General features: G+C 48.2%; 1 protein-coding gene across 1 annotated transcript in view; it reads right to left on the bottom strand.

The window, feature by feature from the left end:
• The window catches only part of EFNB1 (ephrin B1), a 67,181-nt gene extending 65,279 nt beyond the window's left edge, over nucleotides 1-1,902 (bottom strand). Inside the window, exon 1 of the mRNA XM_081897926.1 lies at nucleotides 1,493-1,902. Within this exon, the coding sequence (XP_081754052.1) occupies nucleotides 1,493-1,638 (146 nt within the window). The 5' untranslated portion in view covers nucleotides 1,639-1,902. The remainder of the gene's footprint in view (nucleotides 1-1,492) is intronic.
• Nucleotides 1,903-17,941: the final 16,039 nt, after the last annotated feature.

The raw sequence follows: 17,941 nt of genomic DNA, 5'->3' as shown, positions 1-17,941 counted from the left end.
CCAGTAAAGAGAAGTGGGTGATGCTTTGTGTCTGCAAACGCCTGGCAAACATTTCTGCAGCTGGGTCTGACAGACAGAGGCCTGCCAAGGCGGCATGCAGAAGGCCTGCTGGACAAATCAACACTATGCTGGCACCAATGTTTACCATCTATTCCTGGGTGTCTCAGTGGTTTTTCCAGGGCACAGCTTCGACTCACTAAAAACTCAAAGTCTGGGTTTTGGGGTTCAGCTACTCTCGACAAGCCAAGTTTAGAGGTAGCCCCACAAACCACAGAGGGGCAGGGGATAAACCTGACCCCGGGGGTCGCTTGGTGCCAGACGAGGAGAGGAAGAAATATTCCATTTGCAGTGGGTCAATTTCCATTATCAGAGTGGGTCAATTTTGGGCGCCCTATTCAACAGCATTCACCAGGAACAACTACCTTCCCAGCCACACCCAAGAGTGGGCGCCAGCATCCAGTTTGGGTGCAACCTGAGATGACACTCCCCCCAGGTGAAGTGCTCAGGTCCCAAACAGAAGCCAAGGAAGGAAGCAGGTCCCTTACGAAAACCCTCAAACACCTTAAGAGTGTGGCACTTAGGCCCCCCACCTTTAACTCAGCTCTCTGCCCCATTCCAACTCAGCTCCCTGCACGCACACATACGCCAAGCCAAAATCCACTTTCCTGCAACAAAAGAACCCGTCACCCAATTTGACCCCTGCATCACAGGGGGGTTGGACTGAGTGACCCTTGGGGGTACCATTCAACTCAAGAAGCCTAGTTTTAAAGCGGAGAGGAATGGGTGAAGAAGGGGTTCCCTGAGTGTAGCATTTAACAGGGGTGAAAGTTAGACAAGTCCTTGGAGGGGAAAGAATTAATCCGTCGCCTATTAAGAGAAAGAAACTCCCGACTGGCAGAGAAAAAAATAGATGGAAAAGAGGAGGCGCCCCCCCCCCCAACACACACCAGGAGACTCCTTTGTCTTCCACAATCTGGACAGTGCTGCCTTGATATTTCCTGTTTGCTCATTACGCGATTGAAAATCAATTAAAAATACATTTTTAAAGAACACACAGGCAATTCGGACTCACTTGGTTTTCTATTTCAGCAACAAAGAAGTGCCATTCTCCCCCAAAGACAATAAATGAAAATTGGGGAGAGGGTTAAAAAATTAAGAGAGAAATGCAACCACCCACTCAGGTGCCCTTTCTCCTCCCCGGGGAAAAAACCCGAAACCGGACTCGGGACACGCCGGCGCCTTTCAGACGAGCGGGAGCGCCCGCTTCGCCCTCCGAGGCCGGTCAAGGACGAAGGAACAACGCGGGGAGGGGAGAAGGGGACTCCAGCGCCCGCCCTGTCTATCCCAGCCCCGGCAGAAGGGATTCCTGGACAGAAGAGCCCGGCGGAGCCGCTCCCGAGTTGGGACTGAAGATGCAGCCGGTGCTCCCCGCTCCGGCCTCGGCCGGCAGCCTCCCCAGCCCGCCCTCCGTCCCCGTCGAGGCTGCACGTACTTTGGGTTGGCGGCGCTCCAGGCGACGGGCTCGAGGCTCTTGGCCAGCAGTGGCGGCGCCAGGCGGCACAGGGCGAGCAGCAGTCCCAGCAGCAGCCGACGGCAGAGGAGGCGGCGGCCGTCGTGGGTCCCCTCCGGGCGGCCCATCCTCCTCCTCCGCCGCCTCCGCCGCCGGCTTTCCGGCGCCTGCGCTTCCGACTCCCCCTGTTAAATCCACACCACGAGCGAAAAGTAAATCCCCGATCCTCCACGGCGCCTCCTGCGGCGGCTTCAGGCAGCTCCTATAGCCGGCTGCGATCCCTCTTCCTCCGGCCAGGCTAAGCAATCCCTCCCGGGCTGCTCCTCCTGCTCGCTGCGCTCCAACGCCGCACACTCTCCGGCCGCCAAACCCCGACTGGCGCGCCGCGCACCCCTTGCCGCGCTCTACACCCGCGAGCAGGCGGTCATCGAGGACAGCCCCCGTGCGTCGGCCAATGGCGACGCGGCGGAGAACGGGTCCTGCCGTGAGTGACGGCTGCTGGAGAAGGCGGGAGGAGCCGGAGGCCACGCCCAGCTCGGGGAGGCGCGGCCGCGGCAGGCGCTCCCGGGGACCGATCCCGCGCCTGCTGTTGATGCTACCGCTTCTGCCGCGACGGCGCTGACTCGCGCGCTGCACGGGCCGGCTCACGAGGAGACCTATTCCTACTCCGAGTCCTGACAGCTGCTGCTGCTGCTCTCACAGGAGCTTGACTAGCGAGGGATAACGGGAAGGGAGGCAGCCGAGCTTTAACATCATTATTACTGTTAATAATTTATTAGTGGTATTGTGTCATTGGGATTAATATAATAATACTAATTAATTTTGATATCGTTTTATTATAGATTTTATTATTGGTGTCAATATATTGTTATTTATTAAGCAATAATTGTGTCTATACTAAGCATTTGTGAATATATTAATATTGATAAAATGTTTAAAAGATTTCGTATAGTATTGATGTATTGTTAATTTATTTACTGCCCACCCTTCACTGTCATGGTCCCAGTTGTAAAGGTACCAATGCCCGTACGGGCCAGTCGTGTCCGACTCTAGGGTTGTGCGCCCATCTCACTTAAGAGGCCGGGGGCCAGCGCTGTCCGGAGACACTTCCAGGTCACGTGGCCAGCGTGACGAAGCTGCTCTGGCGAGCCAGCACCAGCGCAGCACACGGAAACGCTGTTTACCTTCCCACTATAAAGTGGTACCTATTTATCTACTTGCACTTAGGGGTGCTTTCGAACTGCTAGGTGGGCAGGAGCTGGGACCGAAAGACGGGAGCTCACCCCGCCATGGGGATTCGAACCGCTGACCATGCGATCGGCAAGTCCTAGGCTCTGTGGTTTTACCCACAGCGCCACCTGAGTCCCTTGGTCCCAGAGGAGACTGCAGCATTAAAACACAATATTTTTTTTAAAAAAAAAACAACAACTTCCAACCATAAAGGAGGAAACATTTCCTCGGCTTCCCTCACACTTGCCCTGCAAGGTAGGCATGGCGGCGGCACCAAGGTGCTTCGACAGATGTAGCAGCCTGCCAGGCCAGAGTGGAGACTTTCCTGCTTTAGGGAAGGAGGGGGCTCGTACTCCTGCTTCTTTCTTTTCCCCTCCCTTGAGTAGCCTTTGCTACCTGGGGGCTCTCCAAGGCATCAGAGGTAGGGGGCGCAGGCCCAGGCCCACCTGAAGATGGTGCTGTGGGGGGGGGGAGAGATTGAGCTCAGGGCCTCCTGAAAAAGGTGGTCTGTCTGTCTGCCTCTTCCAAATGGGCCTAGAGTCATAGAATGGTACGGTTGGGAGGGACCCCCACAGGTGTCACGTAACCCATCCCTCTGCAATGCAGGAATCACAGCTCAGCTGGTTCCTTTCAGGAAGCTTTCCTGAAGAGACAAGAAGCCTGCTCTGCTCCCACCTGGCTAGAACGCACTGCCTCCACTTTATTCATAATCACATTTTTGGGGGTGAGCTGGGGTTTTCTCAATGGGTGCAGGAGCTAAGTCCCAGTTCAGATGCAGCCCTCTGCCCACCTGGCCAGGTCTCTTGGTACAACATGTCCCTCCCTCCTCTACATTCCCACCACCCCTTGGATGTCCCAAGTTTGCCAGTCCAGATCACACAGCATAGAATCATAAACTTGTCAGCTTGGGAGGGACCCACAAGGGTCATCTGATACAACCCCTTCAATGCAGGAATCACAACTAAAGACTCCCTGACAGGTGTCCACCCAACCAAATGACCTGACCTGTAGTCTACAGAGGCCTCTGCTTGGACAAAACCTGAGCTGCCTTTTTTCTCTTTGCAAGGAGACTCCCAATGAGGGGGAAAGCCTGAAAAAAAATCCTTTCCATGCCTGGAACAACCTGGATTATACATACACAGTACTGATCAAATTCAGTGGTGAAATGGGGGGGGGGCTGTTCCAGACCCACATTCCCTTAAATTTTGTATTTTGCCTCTTTCCAAGCAAGCTTGCTTGTTTATTGCATTTCCATCCTGCCTTCATTTAGCACCTTTATAATAGCACCTCTTTACTCTGGTTTTTTTACATTTGAGGTTTGTATTCTTATTTATTTTATTTTATTGCATTTATTTTGCGCTATTTCTGTGAAAGGGTGTATGTGGTCTTTTCCCTCCTCATTCAATCCCCACAACAATCCTGTGAGGTAGGAGAGGCTAAGAGTGAGTATCTGGCCCAAGGTCGCCCAGTGAGCTTCATTGCCAAGTGACAATTTGAACCCCGGTCTCTCCCAGGTCCTAGTCCGACACTCTAACCACTGCACCACACTGTTGTCCTACAGAATGGCTTCTCCCCTGCAGAACTACACTACTCTGAAGCCCTGAATTGTGTTTTTCTTCAGTGAATAACTTTTTTGAGGGCAATTTTAACATGTAAAAGTGAAAATTTTCAGTGCCTTGTGGCTTACATTTGTATCAGGGATGTCCCATTTAAAGGGGCTCTAGAAATTCATTCCCCCCCAAAAAAATTATTTTTAGTGGGATTATCCAAAGGGAAGCCAATGGCACTCCTCAAAAATGAACCAATACCTCCCTCTCGTGGCCAGGAACAGCCACTACTGGCTTCACTCCTTCTCCCCCTTCAGGTGAGTCATTCATAAAAACCGTGGAAAGAATCAAAATATAAAACAAAAATACTTGTCAAATTACCTTCTTGCTGTCTATTGATTGCTCCAAAGAATATAGGGGAAATCATGACATGAAAAGCTTGCCTGGTACACTCATTTTTTGAAAGAAAAAACAAAGGCAGCCACTTTTTTCTTCTTTTGTTTGTTTGTATCTATTTCTTGTAATGGTAAAAAGATACAAGTTTGTAACATCTTATAAAAACTACAGTTTAAAAGCGCCAGGGTAATACACACCCTGCCCCAATTCCCTCCCATATAGCAAAATAAGTGAATTATTTAATACCTTAGAAAAAGAATATTGTCATATGTCTCTTCCGCAAACTTCTTGAAAAATTAGTGATAAGCAACATCTAAAAATTGGTTGACAATGTTTCTTGATGTAGAATCATAGAATTGTTGAAAGGCACCCCAAGAACCATCTAGCCCATGCAGGAATCTATGTAATACAGACTTTTTTATTCTTGGTGCTGTTTGTGTCTGTGATGATTTCAGGTATAGGTTTATGTTTCTGTATATCTTTTAAGTTGTGTGCATCACACCTCTTGCTCTCTCATTTCTTGTGATGGTACCCTCCACTGTCTGCATCTCATCACAAATATCCAGATAACCTGCTTTACCATTTATTCTGGTGAATGCAAAGTCCCATGCTAGCCTTGTACTTAGTAAATCAATAGTAAGTAAGTAAATAAGTAATCGTAAGTAAATAGTAAGCAAATAAATAGCAATGCTTCCTTAATATTTACTTCCTTACTATTTATTTACTTCCTTACTATTTATTTATTTACTTGCTTACTTACCGGTACTTACTATTGACTTACGATTACTTATTTACTTACTTATTTACTAGTAAGTTAATAGTATGCAAACAATAAATAAGAAAAATAACTAAATAATACATAACCAAATAATTAAATAACAGTCGAAGGGGATGTGTCCCTTTGCTGCCAGGAGTTGAGAAGTCTTCCACCCTGGGATGGAGGTGATAAAATGGATGAAAAGCTGATTGGGTAATTCTATATATATATATCCCTCATTTGGATAAGAGTAAAATCGCCAGATTCTGTGACCTCAGAAGAGCCTCCTGGAACAGGGCAATGGCCCATCTCGTCCAGCATCTTGATCTCACAGGGGTCAACCAGATGCTCCAGGGGGAAACACACAAGCAGGATCTGAGCATAAGAGCCCTCTCCCATCCAGTGGCTTCCAGCAACTGGTGTTGAGATGCATGGCTGCCTGGCTCCCAGAGGAGGCCATGTCTACTCCTCAATATCAAGCAGGTGCCTTACCTGTACTCTTTTTGGTGCAGGCTAAAAACATTCCCAGATGCTTAGGAAGTTGAAGCAATTTTAACCTGTTTTAGTATTTTAACTTTTGTATGTTTTAAAGTAGGGTTGTGGATCTTTCTGGATTTTATTTGTCTTATCTTTTGTAACCTGCTCTGAGGGTTGTTGTTGTTCTTGTTGCAATCAAGGAGCATATAACAAATAAACAAACAAGGATGGAGCAAGTTTATTTTCTCCTGCTCCGGGGGCTAGGACTCAAACCAATGGATTCAAGTTACAAGAAGGGAGATTCCAACTAAATATTGGGAAGAATTGGCAGTAAAATCTATCTGAGAGTAAGACATACATCTTTGGAAAGTGGTGGGCTTTCCTTCCTTGGAGGTTTTGAAACAGAGGCCAGATAGACACCTGTCAGGGGTTCTTCAGCTGTGATGCCTGGATTTCAGGGGTTGTGCTGGATTTCAGGGGTTGTGCTAGGGAGGTCCTTCCAACTCCACAATACTTTGATTCTATCTTTTTGTGCACACAGCCTAGGAGGACTCAAAGGCACCTCGCTGGCCCCCCATCCATCCATTAGCCAATCTGTCCATCCGCCCCCCCCCCCCCCACTCTGGGATCCTCAGTACAGAGACTGGCTCAGAGCGACCCAGACAGGCCCAGCCTTGCCAACGTCAAACATTTCGGGAAGCAAGTCATAAAACCCAGCCAGGCTTCACAACAAGTTCAAACAGACCAGGCAAGGTCTGGCCACCTCATAAACATCCAAGATAAAAAAGGGGGAGTGGGAAACACCTAAGTTCCTTCAATGCTGGTCTGATCTTCTCCCTCCCCAATAAACATCTGTGGGGGCTGCATTTGCAGAAACCTCATATGCTCTAGGATTCCCACAACCCTGTCACGGGGCCGATATGTAGCAGCTGAGTCTGGAGGACCAGAGAAGGCAGCAGGATTATGTAATGCCCCCCCCATAGTAGTCATAGAATCCTAAAATTGTAGGGTTGAGAGGTAGCCCCAAGGGCTAACAGGCCAACACCCTGCAATGAAGAAATCACAGCGAATGAATCTCTGGTGAATGGCCATCCAACCTTAGCTTAAAAACCTGCAATGAATCATAGAATCACAGAATTGTAGGGTTGGAAGGAACCTCAAAGGTCCCCCAGTCCAGCCTTTTCCAATGCAGGAATCACCACCCACCTCTGTAGTGCTGCAGCATTTTGGCCAAGCAGGATCAGGGCTATCCAGGGTTTAGGAAAGGAAGGTTCTCAGTGAGGGGAGGCCTGGCCTGAAAGCTCCACCATGGCCCCTTTGGGATCTACGGCATCTCTGTATAACAATATGAAAACATAAGAAGAGCCCTGCTGGATCAGGTCCAATGGCCCATCAAGACCAGTACAGTGGTACCTCAGGTTACATACGCTTCAGGTTACCAACCCAGAAATAGTACCTCGGGTTAAGAACTTTGCTTCAGAATGAGAACAGAAATCGCGTGGTGGCAGCGGGAGGCCCCATTAGCTAAAGTGGTACCTCAGGTTAAGAACAGTTTCAGGTTAAGAACGGACCTCCAGAACGAATTAAGTTCTTAACCAGAAGTACCACTGTATCCAGTTCTCACAGTGGCCAGCCAAAGAGAAACCCACTATCAGGAACTGAGCAAAAAAAGCACTCTTCCCTCCTGTGGTACTCTAACCGCTATGTCCTGCCAGTTGCCCCAGTGGGAAATTGAGGGTTCTAGCACAAGAGCAACACACACACCCCTTTGCAGTTTCTGATATTCTTGCTGTCACAAGAATGTAATAATAACATGAGGATCAGGTGGATCAGGCCAAGGGCCCATCTACCCCAACATCCTGATTATAGATTCATGGGATTGATAGATTCATAGAATTGTAGAGCAGGAAGGGACCACAAGGGACGTCTAGTCCAATATTCTGTAAGGCAGGAAGGTGGGACTCAAACCCCCAAACCCTGAGATTAAGAGTCATGCTCTATCGATGGAGCTATCCCAGTCTTTCTCACAGGGGCCAACCAGATACCCCAGTGGGAAACCGGCAAGCAGGATCCGGCAAGCACAATAAAAGCTCTCCCTACCTGTGGCTTCCAGCAACTGGTACTCCAAAGCATTGCTGCCTCCAACCATGGAGGCCGAGCATAGCCATGTGCTGTGTTACTTTACATGCTCAATTGTTTTTTCTTTCTTTCTTTCACACTGTGATTTGCTGGGATATTTGGCTAGTCTTGTTCTTCATTAATATATATATATATATATATATACATACACTTTCTGGTTGCGAAGAGAGACCACAGGCTGCCTTGCTTGGCCAGTCACTCCCATGCAAGACAGAGTTCTCTTTTGTTCTTTTTTCCTGGGCAGGTCCCAACACCCGTAATGATAAGGTTGGGGCAGGCGAAGGAACAACAGAGGCAGAACTGGCAGCAGACCCAGATCCAGGCAGGAAGCTGGAAGGGGAAAGACTCCCCTCCTAAAGGATACGGAAGAGTTGGGGATAAAAGAACCAGCTCAGAAAAGGGCAAAGAGAAAGTTCAGGAGGCTGGAGCAATTTTCCATACAAGGAAGCATGTGAAGAAAGGCTGCAGCGTTTGAGACGTTTGACTTTAGAGAAAAGGTGGGTGGGAGGGGCCATGATAGAAGCTTATGAAATGAGAAAGGGGTCAGTTTTCCTCCCTCTTTCCCAACAGAAAATACTTCTTCCCACATCGCATAGTTACCGTATTTTTCGCTCTATAAGACGTACCTGACCATAAGACGCACCTATTTTTTAGAGGGGGAATGCAAGAAAAAAAAAATTCTTTAAAGAGAGCACTGAGCAGAGCCTGTATGCATCCCAGGCTCTGCTCAGCATTCCCTTTCGCAAGCCACGTGGAGCGTGTGTGCGGTGCTTGTGGGCTTTTCCCCGAGGAGGGAGGAGGGCAGCCCATCACTGACGGGCTGCCCTTCTCCCTCCTCAGGGAAAAGCCCCCAAGAGCCACACACACGCTCCGTGCAGCTCTTTAAAGGGAGTGCGGCTCTTGGGGGCTTTTACGGGAGGTGGGGGAAGGGACTGAGGGGCTAAGCCAGAAGCCAGAACAGCAAAAGGGAGCACTGTGCAGCAATCTCTTTTGTTGTTCTGGCTTCTGGGATAGCAGCACAACCTGCATTCGTTCCATAAAATGCACACACATTTCCCCTTACTTTTTAGAAAGGAAAAAGTGCATCTTATAGAGCAAAAAATACAATAATCTATGGAATTCCCTTCCACAGGAGGCAGTGGTGGCCACCAACTTTAAAAGAGGATTGGACCAATTCATGGACCCAGACCTCATGGAGGAGGAGAAGGCTATTGCTTGCTACTAGCCAGGATGGATCTTGTCTGCCTCCATGGTCTGAATACCAGTTGCTGGAAACATACTCTCCAGCATTCCTCAGGTGAAAATAAGGACATTTCTCACTCTCCCAACAACTGTCCCTCCTCGACCCCCATTTTTTTGCCTCCCCTCACCCTGATAGAGCATTTTGCATCAGAAGAAGGGCGACAACACCAACGGGAAACAACACATACGAGAGAGAATTCCACGAGCACAGAGCCACCTTTAGACCGACCCAGAGGTATTGTGGTCCTGAGCCATTTAAGGCTTTATAGGTCAAAACCAACACTTGAAACTAATTGGCACCCAGTGCAGTCATGCCAGAATCAGTGTAATATGTTCAAACCATCTTGCCCCGGTGAGCAACCTGGCACCAGCTAATTTAGAAAAAGAAAAAGAAAAGAAAACACTCTAATTGAAAATGACACACAAGTTCCCCCCTCCCACCCACATGTCTTTGGGTCCTGAGCCAAACGGGAGCACATCAGAAGAAGATTTAACCTGATATGAACCCTCTAGGCTGACAGTCAAAGGGACGCCCAGGCAGTTTCCCCTCCAACCTCTTCTGACAGAGCATAATTGGCAACGCAGGAGTCACAGCTAAAGAATTCCTGACAGGTTTTCCTTTCATGTGGCAGCCCTTCAGATATCTGAAGATCGCTATCATGTCACCTCTCAGTCTCCTCTTCTCCAGGCTAAACATCCCCGACTACCTCAACTGTTCATTTGGTGAGTATGGGCGCGGTCCTCCATTCTAGTAAGGTCAAATTGAATCCCAATTCTGTCTTCAGGCTCATTAGCTCCCCCTCCCAGTTTGGTGCCATCTGCAGATTTGTTGAGCATCCCCCTCAGTTCCTTCAACCAAGTCATTTATAGAGATGTTGAACAACATTGTGCCAGGATAGAACCCTGCAGCTTAGGAAACAACATAAGAAGAACCTTGCTGGATCAGACCAGTGCCCCATGTAATCCAACATCTTGTTCTCACAGTGGCCAAGCAGATGCCCCAAAGGGAAACCCATGATCAGGATTGGTGCACAAAAGCATTTTCCAGCTGCTGGTGTTCAGAAGCATTCACTGCTTCCAACCGTGAAGGCAGAGCTTGGCTGTCTAGCCATCAACAGCCCTCTCCTCCATCAATTTTCCTTTCTGGATGATCCTATACTCAGTCATGGGCATGGCCAGGATTTTGTTTTTGGGGGGAGGCTTTATGATGGGGGGGGCAGAACCAAGTTATCTGTGATGCAATTGGTCAGTTAGTTAAGTGTTTTTATTTATTTACTTGATTTACACCCCCTGGCTACGCCCATGTGCTCAGTCCTAACAGATTGCGTGAATGGAGGGAGTCAGGTGCGTGCATGCAACTGCTGCATACAGAAACTCATGGGGGGGTGTCTCTCCCAGCAAGCAACCTGCCATGCCAAGCCCTCCCCTCCGGGCCCAGGGACTGCCACTCCAGGTGCCTGGGAACAGGATCCAAGCCTGGGAGCTGGAAACGCTTCAAAGCTGCCTGTAGGGTGGAGCAAGGAGGGGGGACCCTCCTGGCGACCGCAGGCAGGAAGACAGGAATGTTGTGGGGTGTTGCTGTGAGAAAGGGTGTCGGCATCAGGAGGGGCCTGTCACTCAGGGAACAAAGAGCGGAGGCTTCCTTTCCAACTCCCAGGCCTGTGGTAAAAAGGGCAGCGGCAGCCCTGGGAGAGGTGGGGCTCTCAGAACATAGGAGCCCTACTGGATCAGGCCAAGGGCCCATCCAATCCAGCACCCTGTTCTCACATGGCTTTGAGAACCTAGGAATTGAGATAGACTTCCTCTGGGCCTGGAGGTTCCACAAGAACGTCAAAAGAGCTTGCTCCCCACCCTCTGTGCTTTTAAGATTCCCCAACAAAAGTCCTTCCACCTTAAGGATTGTTTGTGGAGCTGGCCACCCTTCTGGGGACTTTTCCTGTGAACAATTCCCCGTCGTGTCCCATCCACTGCTCAGCGGGGCTTGGGATGTCACTTGACAATTGCTTGCAAAAGAGAGAGAGAGAGGAGGAGCTGTGTGTCACAGCAGCAGACCTTCTGAAGCAGTGCCTCAGCCAGAAGAAACTTTCTTCATGGTCTGGGCCAGGAATGAGCAGGTGGTGTCTAGGCAGGCATGTGAGGAAGGTCATCATCTCGTCTTCCTTATAATTGCACTGAGGAGCTGGATGTGCGCAGCAAACCAACTCTCTTCTCACTCATCTTTGTTGATGCATGAGCACCAGGATGGGCATGTCTCTGGAGGTTGGATATTGTCCCCATTTACATCTGAGGAATGTTGGAGAGTATGCAAATGGCACTGGTTAAATGGCACTGGTTAATTTTTAAAGAAAGAAATAAATCATGCTGTCAAAACTTAGCCAAGTAGTCTATAAACAAGGCTGGTTTACTGGGTCAAACAGGACATGGCTGGCTGCTTTGGCTATTGGATCTTTTCTTTCTCCTCCCAGCCTCTCACCCTGGGAGACCAACTTTTCCCTGCTCCCCACCAGGATCCCTCCATCAATCATATCATCATCATCATCATCATCAGTTTATTGTTTGTATAATGCCCATCTGACTGAGTTGCCCTAGCCACTCTGGGTGGCTCCCGACAGAATATTAAAAACACAATAAAACATCAAAGGCTTCCCTAAACAGAGCTGCCTTCAGATGTCTTCTAAAAGTCAGACAGATGTTTATTTCCTTGACATCTGACAGGAGGGCATTCCACAGGATGGGCACCACTACTAAGAAGGCCTGCTGCCTGGTTCCCTGTAACTTTACCTCTCACAATGAGGGAACCGCCAGAAGGCCCTCGGAGCTGGATCACAGTGTCCAGGCTGAATGATGGAGGTATACAGGGCCAAGGCTGTTTGGGGCTTTAAAGGTCAGCACCAACACTTTGAATTGCACTCAGAAATGTACAAACAGCTAGTGTACATCCTTTAGGACCAGTGTTACACGCAGTGGCGTAGCGTGGGGGGTGCAGGGGGGGCTGGCCGCACCGGGCGCAACATCTGGGGGTTAGGGGGCGCAAATCCACGGGTTAGGGGGCGCAAATTACTTGCCTTGCCCCGGGTGCTGACAACCCACGCTATGCCACTGGTTACATGGTCCTGGTGGCTGCTCTCAGTCACCAGCCCAACAGTGTACAATCTCTGGAACCTCATAAAGCAAAAGAATAAAATGAAGAGGAGAGAAAAAGAAAAAAGAAGAAGAGAAAGAGAAAGAAACAGGCAGAAGAAAGGAAAGAAAGATGTGTCCATAAGACCACCCAGCAAGCAGGAGTTTAATTTGGCAGGTCTGTCCCCAAAATGCTTGCCTCACCCCAGACCTCCTTGTCCACCTGGGAGGCTTCTTGGCGCAGCCACCTCCTCAGCTGTGCAAACAGAAGACTGTGTCTTCAGGCTTCCAGCCTGCAAGATGGGACACTTGTTTTACCAATTCTCTGTCACCAACGGCCTACCTGCTAAGAGCAGAAGAATGTAAAAAGAGCCCAGCTGGATCAGGGCAAGGACATCCCGTTGGCTAACCAGGTGCCTTATAGAGAATCCAGCAAGCAGGACCCAAGCACAAGAGCCTTTTGCCTTCTGACGGTTCCCAGCAATTGGTATTCAGCAATGTTGCTGCCTGCAACCAGGGAGGCAGAGCATAATCATCATTTATTGATGGTCCTCTTGTCCTCCCATCACTGCCTCCTGCGGCAGTGAGTTCTACAGTTTAACTGTGAGCTGTGTGAAGAAGTACTTCATTTTATCTGTCCTGATTCTTCCAACATTCAGTTTAATTGGATGCCCACCAGGTCTAGTGTTAGAAGGGACCCATCTCAGTGTCCTGCCTGGAGGGTTGGTGTTTTCCATGGAATCCCAAGAGTGGCCTTGCACAGTGCTGGTGCCCTAGAGGTGGGATGCTCTCCCTCCGTATGTTTGACTAGAGCTACACAGGTGGCCTTTGACATCAGCATAAAACATGATGCTATAGAATGAAGGGGGACTCTCCCCTAAACCCTAGAAGTTAATAAATGGTAAGTTTTCGATTATTTTGATTATTTGAAGGGAAAACAACAGGCCAAGCCAGGGCCTCACCTGGAACAGAGGTGTTAAAAGGCGTTGATGGCCTATCAAAGCAGATTCTTGGGCCTGGGCAGACAGAGGTTGCCCTGGTGATGGTGTATGTTTTTGAGGCGACAGGAAAAGAGAGTCTTTGGGGCAAGGTGTGCTGGGAAGAAGAAGGGACAAAAGAAAGACTGGGATCCATCTTGGGCAGGCTGGCTGAAGGCTGGCTGGGAAGGACGCTTTGGACTTCAGGGCTGCGCTGCTGTGGGGAACAAGCTCTGCGTGAGATGACCATGCCATAAGATCTGGACGCCCTCCATGCAGACTGAAGGTGTGACTAGGTGAATAAACCATATTTCTCAAAGTTATGGCAGTCTCTGTTGTGTCTCAATTCTCCAAAGGAAACAGAGACCCTGGGTGAGTGCCTGGAACCTCCTGGAATCTTGCTACCACTCTGCAGAGACTGGAGGTGGCACCCAACTTCTGTAGTACTATTTATTTTTCCAAGCTCTTAAGCACTTTATTGGGTATTGAGATTATCTCTAACTTCTGGCATTAGTATACTGATATGCATTGTCATTCTTGACCTGGGGTCAAGAATGACAGAGGGCAGGATCAACATTTCCTTAACAAATAAGGCAGGGGATTGGAGGAAATTGGACACAGAGCTGGGGAGTGCTAACCCCTTCCCCGACCTCCTTATCCTCCCTGAACCCCCCAGGCTGAACAATGATTGCATAGATGATTTGGGGGGGGGATAGCAAAGTAGGGTTCTCCACAATAAATGAAAATGTGGGTGTGAGTGAAGTTTGCAGTCAGGTCCTGCTCATTGGTTTCTGGTTGAGGCATCTAGTGGACAACTGAGAGAACAGGATGCTGAGCAAGATTCTGACCCAGCAAGAATCTTATTAGTTTATTGTTTCTTCATGTACCTGTCTGGAAAGGGGAATGACCGAGTCAAGGAGCACTAGGTGCTGTTCTGCTTGGGGTCAAGGCCCTGGGGAATCCTAACAGAGAGGCTGGATTTAAAATAATCAAGAGATAAGGTGACCTCTGACCTCATATGCAAACTCACCAAGGTCCTACCAACCCAGGTACTGATAACCTAGAGAAGATGCCATCATTGCAGTCTGGGCAAGAATGCAGAGAATCAGAATCTAAAGTAAAGCTGCAGCATTGCCTCTTCCCTTAGAAACCTACTGGGGAGCAGTTTTGGGTGGAGTCATTTTTTAAAATAAAAAAATACAACTAATAAAAAATGACTCCACCCAAAACTGCTCCCCAGTAGGTTTCTAAGGGAAGAGGCAACGCTGCAGCTTTAGTTTAGATTCTGATTCTCTGCATTCTTGCCCAGAATTTATTAATTTGAGACATAGTTTAGAAAAAAAAGAAACAATAGGGAAGAAATGGTGAATCACATTTTGGTGGACAGATGATATAAAGAATAATAGAATCATAGACTGGTAGAGCTGGGAGGAACCCCAAGTCCTAACTTATACAGTGCAGGAAAATATAAAAAGTAAAAATGACTGGTGTATCTTCACAAAAGGAATGCAACGACAGCAAATGAGCTGAAAGAAAGGAAAGAAACTGGGGTGCATGCAAAATGTCACCATAACTCTGCAAAAATTGTACTGTTTTCACACATTGCATATATCTGCCAAGACTCGCATCCAGAAGTGTTAATTTTGATTTGATTTGATTTTGATTTGTGTTCTGCATTTCCAACAGCAAATGTTGAGCTCAATACAGCTCACAGCAATCCTGATAACACTGAAGGAGGGAACACATATGTTGTGTCTCTGCCACAATATAAAACACAATGATAGGTAAATGCAGCAAAGAATGTTAGAATAATTAATGCAACTCAGTCTAGTCATGACTCAGTTCAATGCTGAACCGATGATCCAAGTTGCAAGGAAGGAGGTTCTGACTAAACATTAGGAACAACTTCCTGAGCCATTCAGCTGGAAGGTGGCAGACTCAGTTTTCTTTTCTTTGAAACAGAAGTCCGATGACCATCATCTGTCAGGGATTATTTTGCTGTGATTCCTGCATTGCAGGGGGTTGAGCTAGATGATCCTTGGGGGACCCTTCCGACTCTATGATTCTATAAAATACCTAGAGGGCTGCTACAGGGAAGTTGAGCGAGCTTGTTTTCTGTTGCTCCAGAGGGGAGGGCATGAACCAATAGACTGAAAAGACAAGAAAGGAGATTCCCACTAAACATTAGGAAGAGCTTTCTGACAGTGGAAGGGACTCCCTTGGAAGGTGGTCATTTTGGTTGCCCTTTTGTGAACCCTTTCCAACTCTGCAACCTCTTTTTTTCAGGTGAGGTGAGCAGAACTGCACGCAGTATATTCCAAATGCAGCCATGCCATAGATTTCTATAACTGTGTGATGATATTGGCAGATTTATTCTAAATCCCTTTCCTAACAACACCTTCTGCATCCAGCCAGCGTTCTTGCAAGGCAGTGATGCCGGTGTGAAGGAGACAAGCTAGTTGTGATTCCTGAATCTAGTTGTGATCCTTGTATTGCAAGGGGTTAGGCTAGATGATCCCTGGTGTCCCTCCCAGCTCTGCAATTCTTTAAGGCCCAGTTTGGTGCCTTCCTGGCTGTGACTGCAGGATTTTTGTGTGTGCGTCTCATTGTTGTTTCTCCGAGAGTGGGGAGGGCCTTCCTGTAAATCTTCTCCCGTGGCCCATCCTGCCTAATTTATGCTCTCCATGGGGCCCTTTGCACTCTTTCATCCTTCCTCCTTAATACAAACCAGAAATTTTCTTTGGCTCAGAAAATCCTGCTGCATTTCCTCCCACTGGTTCTCCCTTCCCCACCCTCGTTCCCATTTTTTTTTTCTTTGCAGGGTGCGATAAGGACAAGATTTATATGGCAGAGGAAGGAGGCAGCGGGCAGGGGGTTAAAGACCCACATTTTTTTGAGATGCAGGTCAGGGAGGGGGATCTTTGAAGATAAATTTAACTGCCTCTTATCTTTTTGCTGGGGAGGCATCAGGAAAAGGTTCACAGTGAGGGAAGGGAAAGGAGATGTGAGACAGGCTGCGAAAGTGGGGACTGTTTTTGATAGAATCAGAGAACTGTAGGTAAGGAAGGGACCCGGAAGGATCATGTAGCCCTGTCCCCTAGTCTGTGCCAGTTTGGGGTTCATTATAACAGCATAGACCAGGCTTAATAGCCCATGCACAGGTTAATAACTCTTCCAATGGATTCAGATGGCAAGAAAGGAGATTCTGACTAAACATCTGGAAGAGTTTTCTGATGGTAAGAGCTGTTCAACAGTGGAACAGACAGTCGCAGACTCTCCTGCATTGGAAGTTTTTGAACAGAGGTTGGATGGTCATCTGTCAGTGATTCTTTAGCTGTGATTCCTGCATTGAAGGTGGTTGGGCTAGATGACCCTTGAGGATCCCTTCCAAGTCTTCAATTCTCTGATTCCACGATTCCACTCTGCTGTGGCCTCAGGCTAAATAAACACAACACTCAAGGCTTGTAAGGAGTTGGGGAATTTGAAACCTAATACCAGATAAAATGTGGGAGAGGGGCGCATGGAAGCATTTCTGACAATTCTCCAGTGTTTAATTGTCGGGGGGGCGGGTAGGATGGTGTTACCACAGGTGCTAGAGGCAGATGCCCATGACCTTACTCTTTTCCAAATACAGTGGTACCTCGGGTTACAGACGCTTCAGGTTACAGACTCTGCTAACCCAGAAATAGTACCTCGGGTTAAGAACTTTGCTTCAGGATGAGAACAGAAATCGTGCTCTGGCAGTGCTGCAGCAGCGGGAGGCCCCATTAGCTAAATTGGTGCTTCAGGTTAAGAACAGTTTCAGGTTAAGAACGGACCTCGAGAACGAATTAAGTTCTTAACCCAAGGTACCATTGTAATTCTACAGCCGGAAGGAACCCTGAGGGTCATCTAGTCCAACCCCCTGCGATGCAGGAACCACAGCTAAAGAATCCCTGACAGGTAGCCACCCGACCTCTGTTTAATTATCTTCAGTGGCGGCCAGGTTCTGACTTGATGGACAAACATCCCCCAAACCTTGGGAAACTCAGAGGTTGCATCCTGCATCACTGCAAAGGTCATTTCCCTCAGAGGTTTGAGGTTCAATCCCCTGACCTCTGTTTCAGCAGATATTAGTGATCTGCTCATGTGTTTCCTTTGTGCTGACAAAGACAGCGACCTTTTTTTCTTTTTTGGAAGTCTGCCCCCCCCCTCGACAAACTCCTAACAATATTCAATTAACATTCATTTTGGACAGCAAATAATAGTTTATATCGCAATTGTCTTCACCCAAAAGGAAAGCATTGTCCAACCTGGTCATCACAGAATAAACAATGCCAGGATGGAGCTGCAGCCTCAGATAGGAAAAGAGGTGGTAAAGGAACAGCTAGCTACTTTAAATGGATTAAAATCTGATGAGGGCCTGAGGAGCTGCACCCAAGGGTATTAAAGGAGCTTGCAGATGTAATCTCAGAGCCTCTGTATATAATCTTCGAGAATTCTTGGAGAACAGATGAGGTCCCTGCAGACTGGAGGCAGGCAAATGTTGTCCCCATCTTCAAAAGGG

This window comes from Podarcis melisellensis (genome assembly GCF_964234715.1).
Source record: "Podarcis melisellensis genome assembly, chromosome: Z".
NCBI classification, from domain to species: Eukaryota; Metazoa; Chordata; class Lepidosauria; order Squamata; family Lacertidae; genus Podarcis; species Podarcis melisellensis.
Note: the sequence above shows the minus strand (reverse complement) of the source record. Positions and strands in the feature narration are given on the sequence as shown.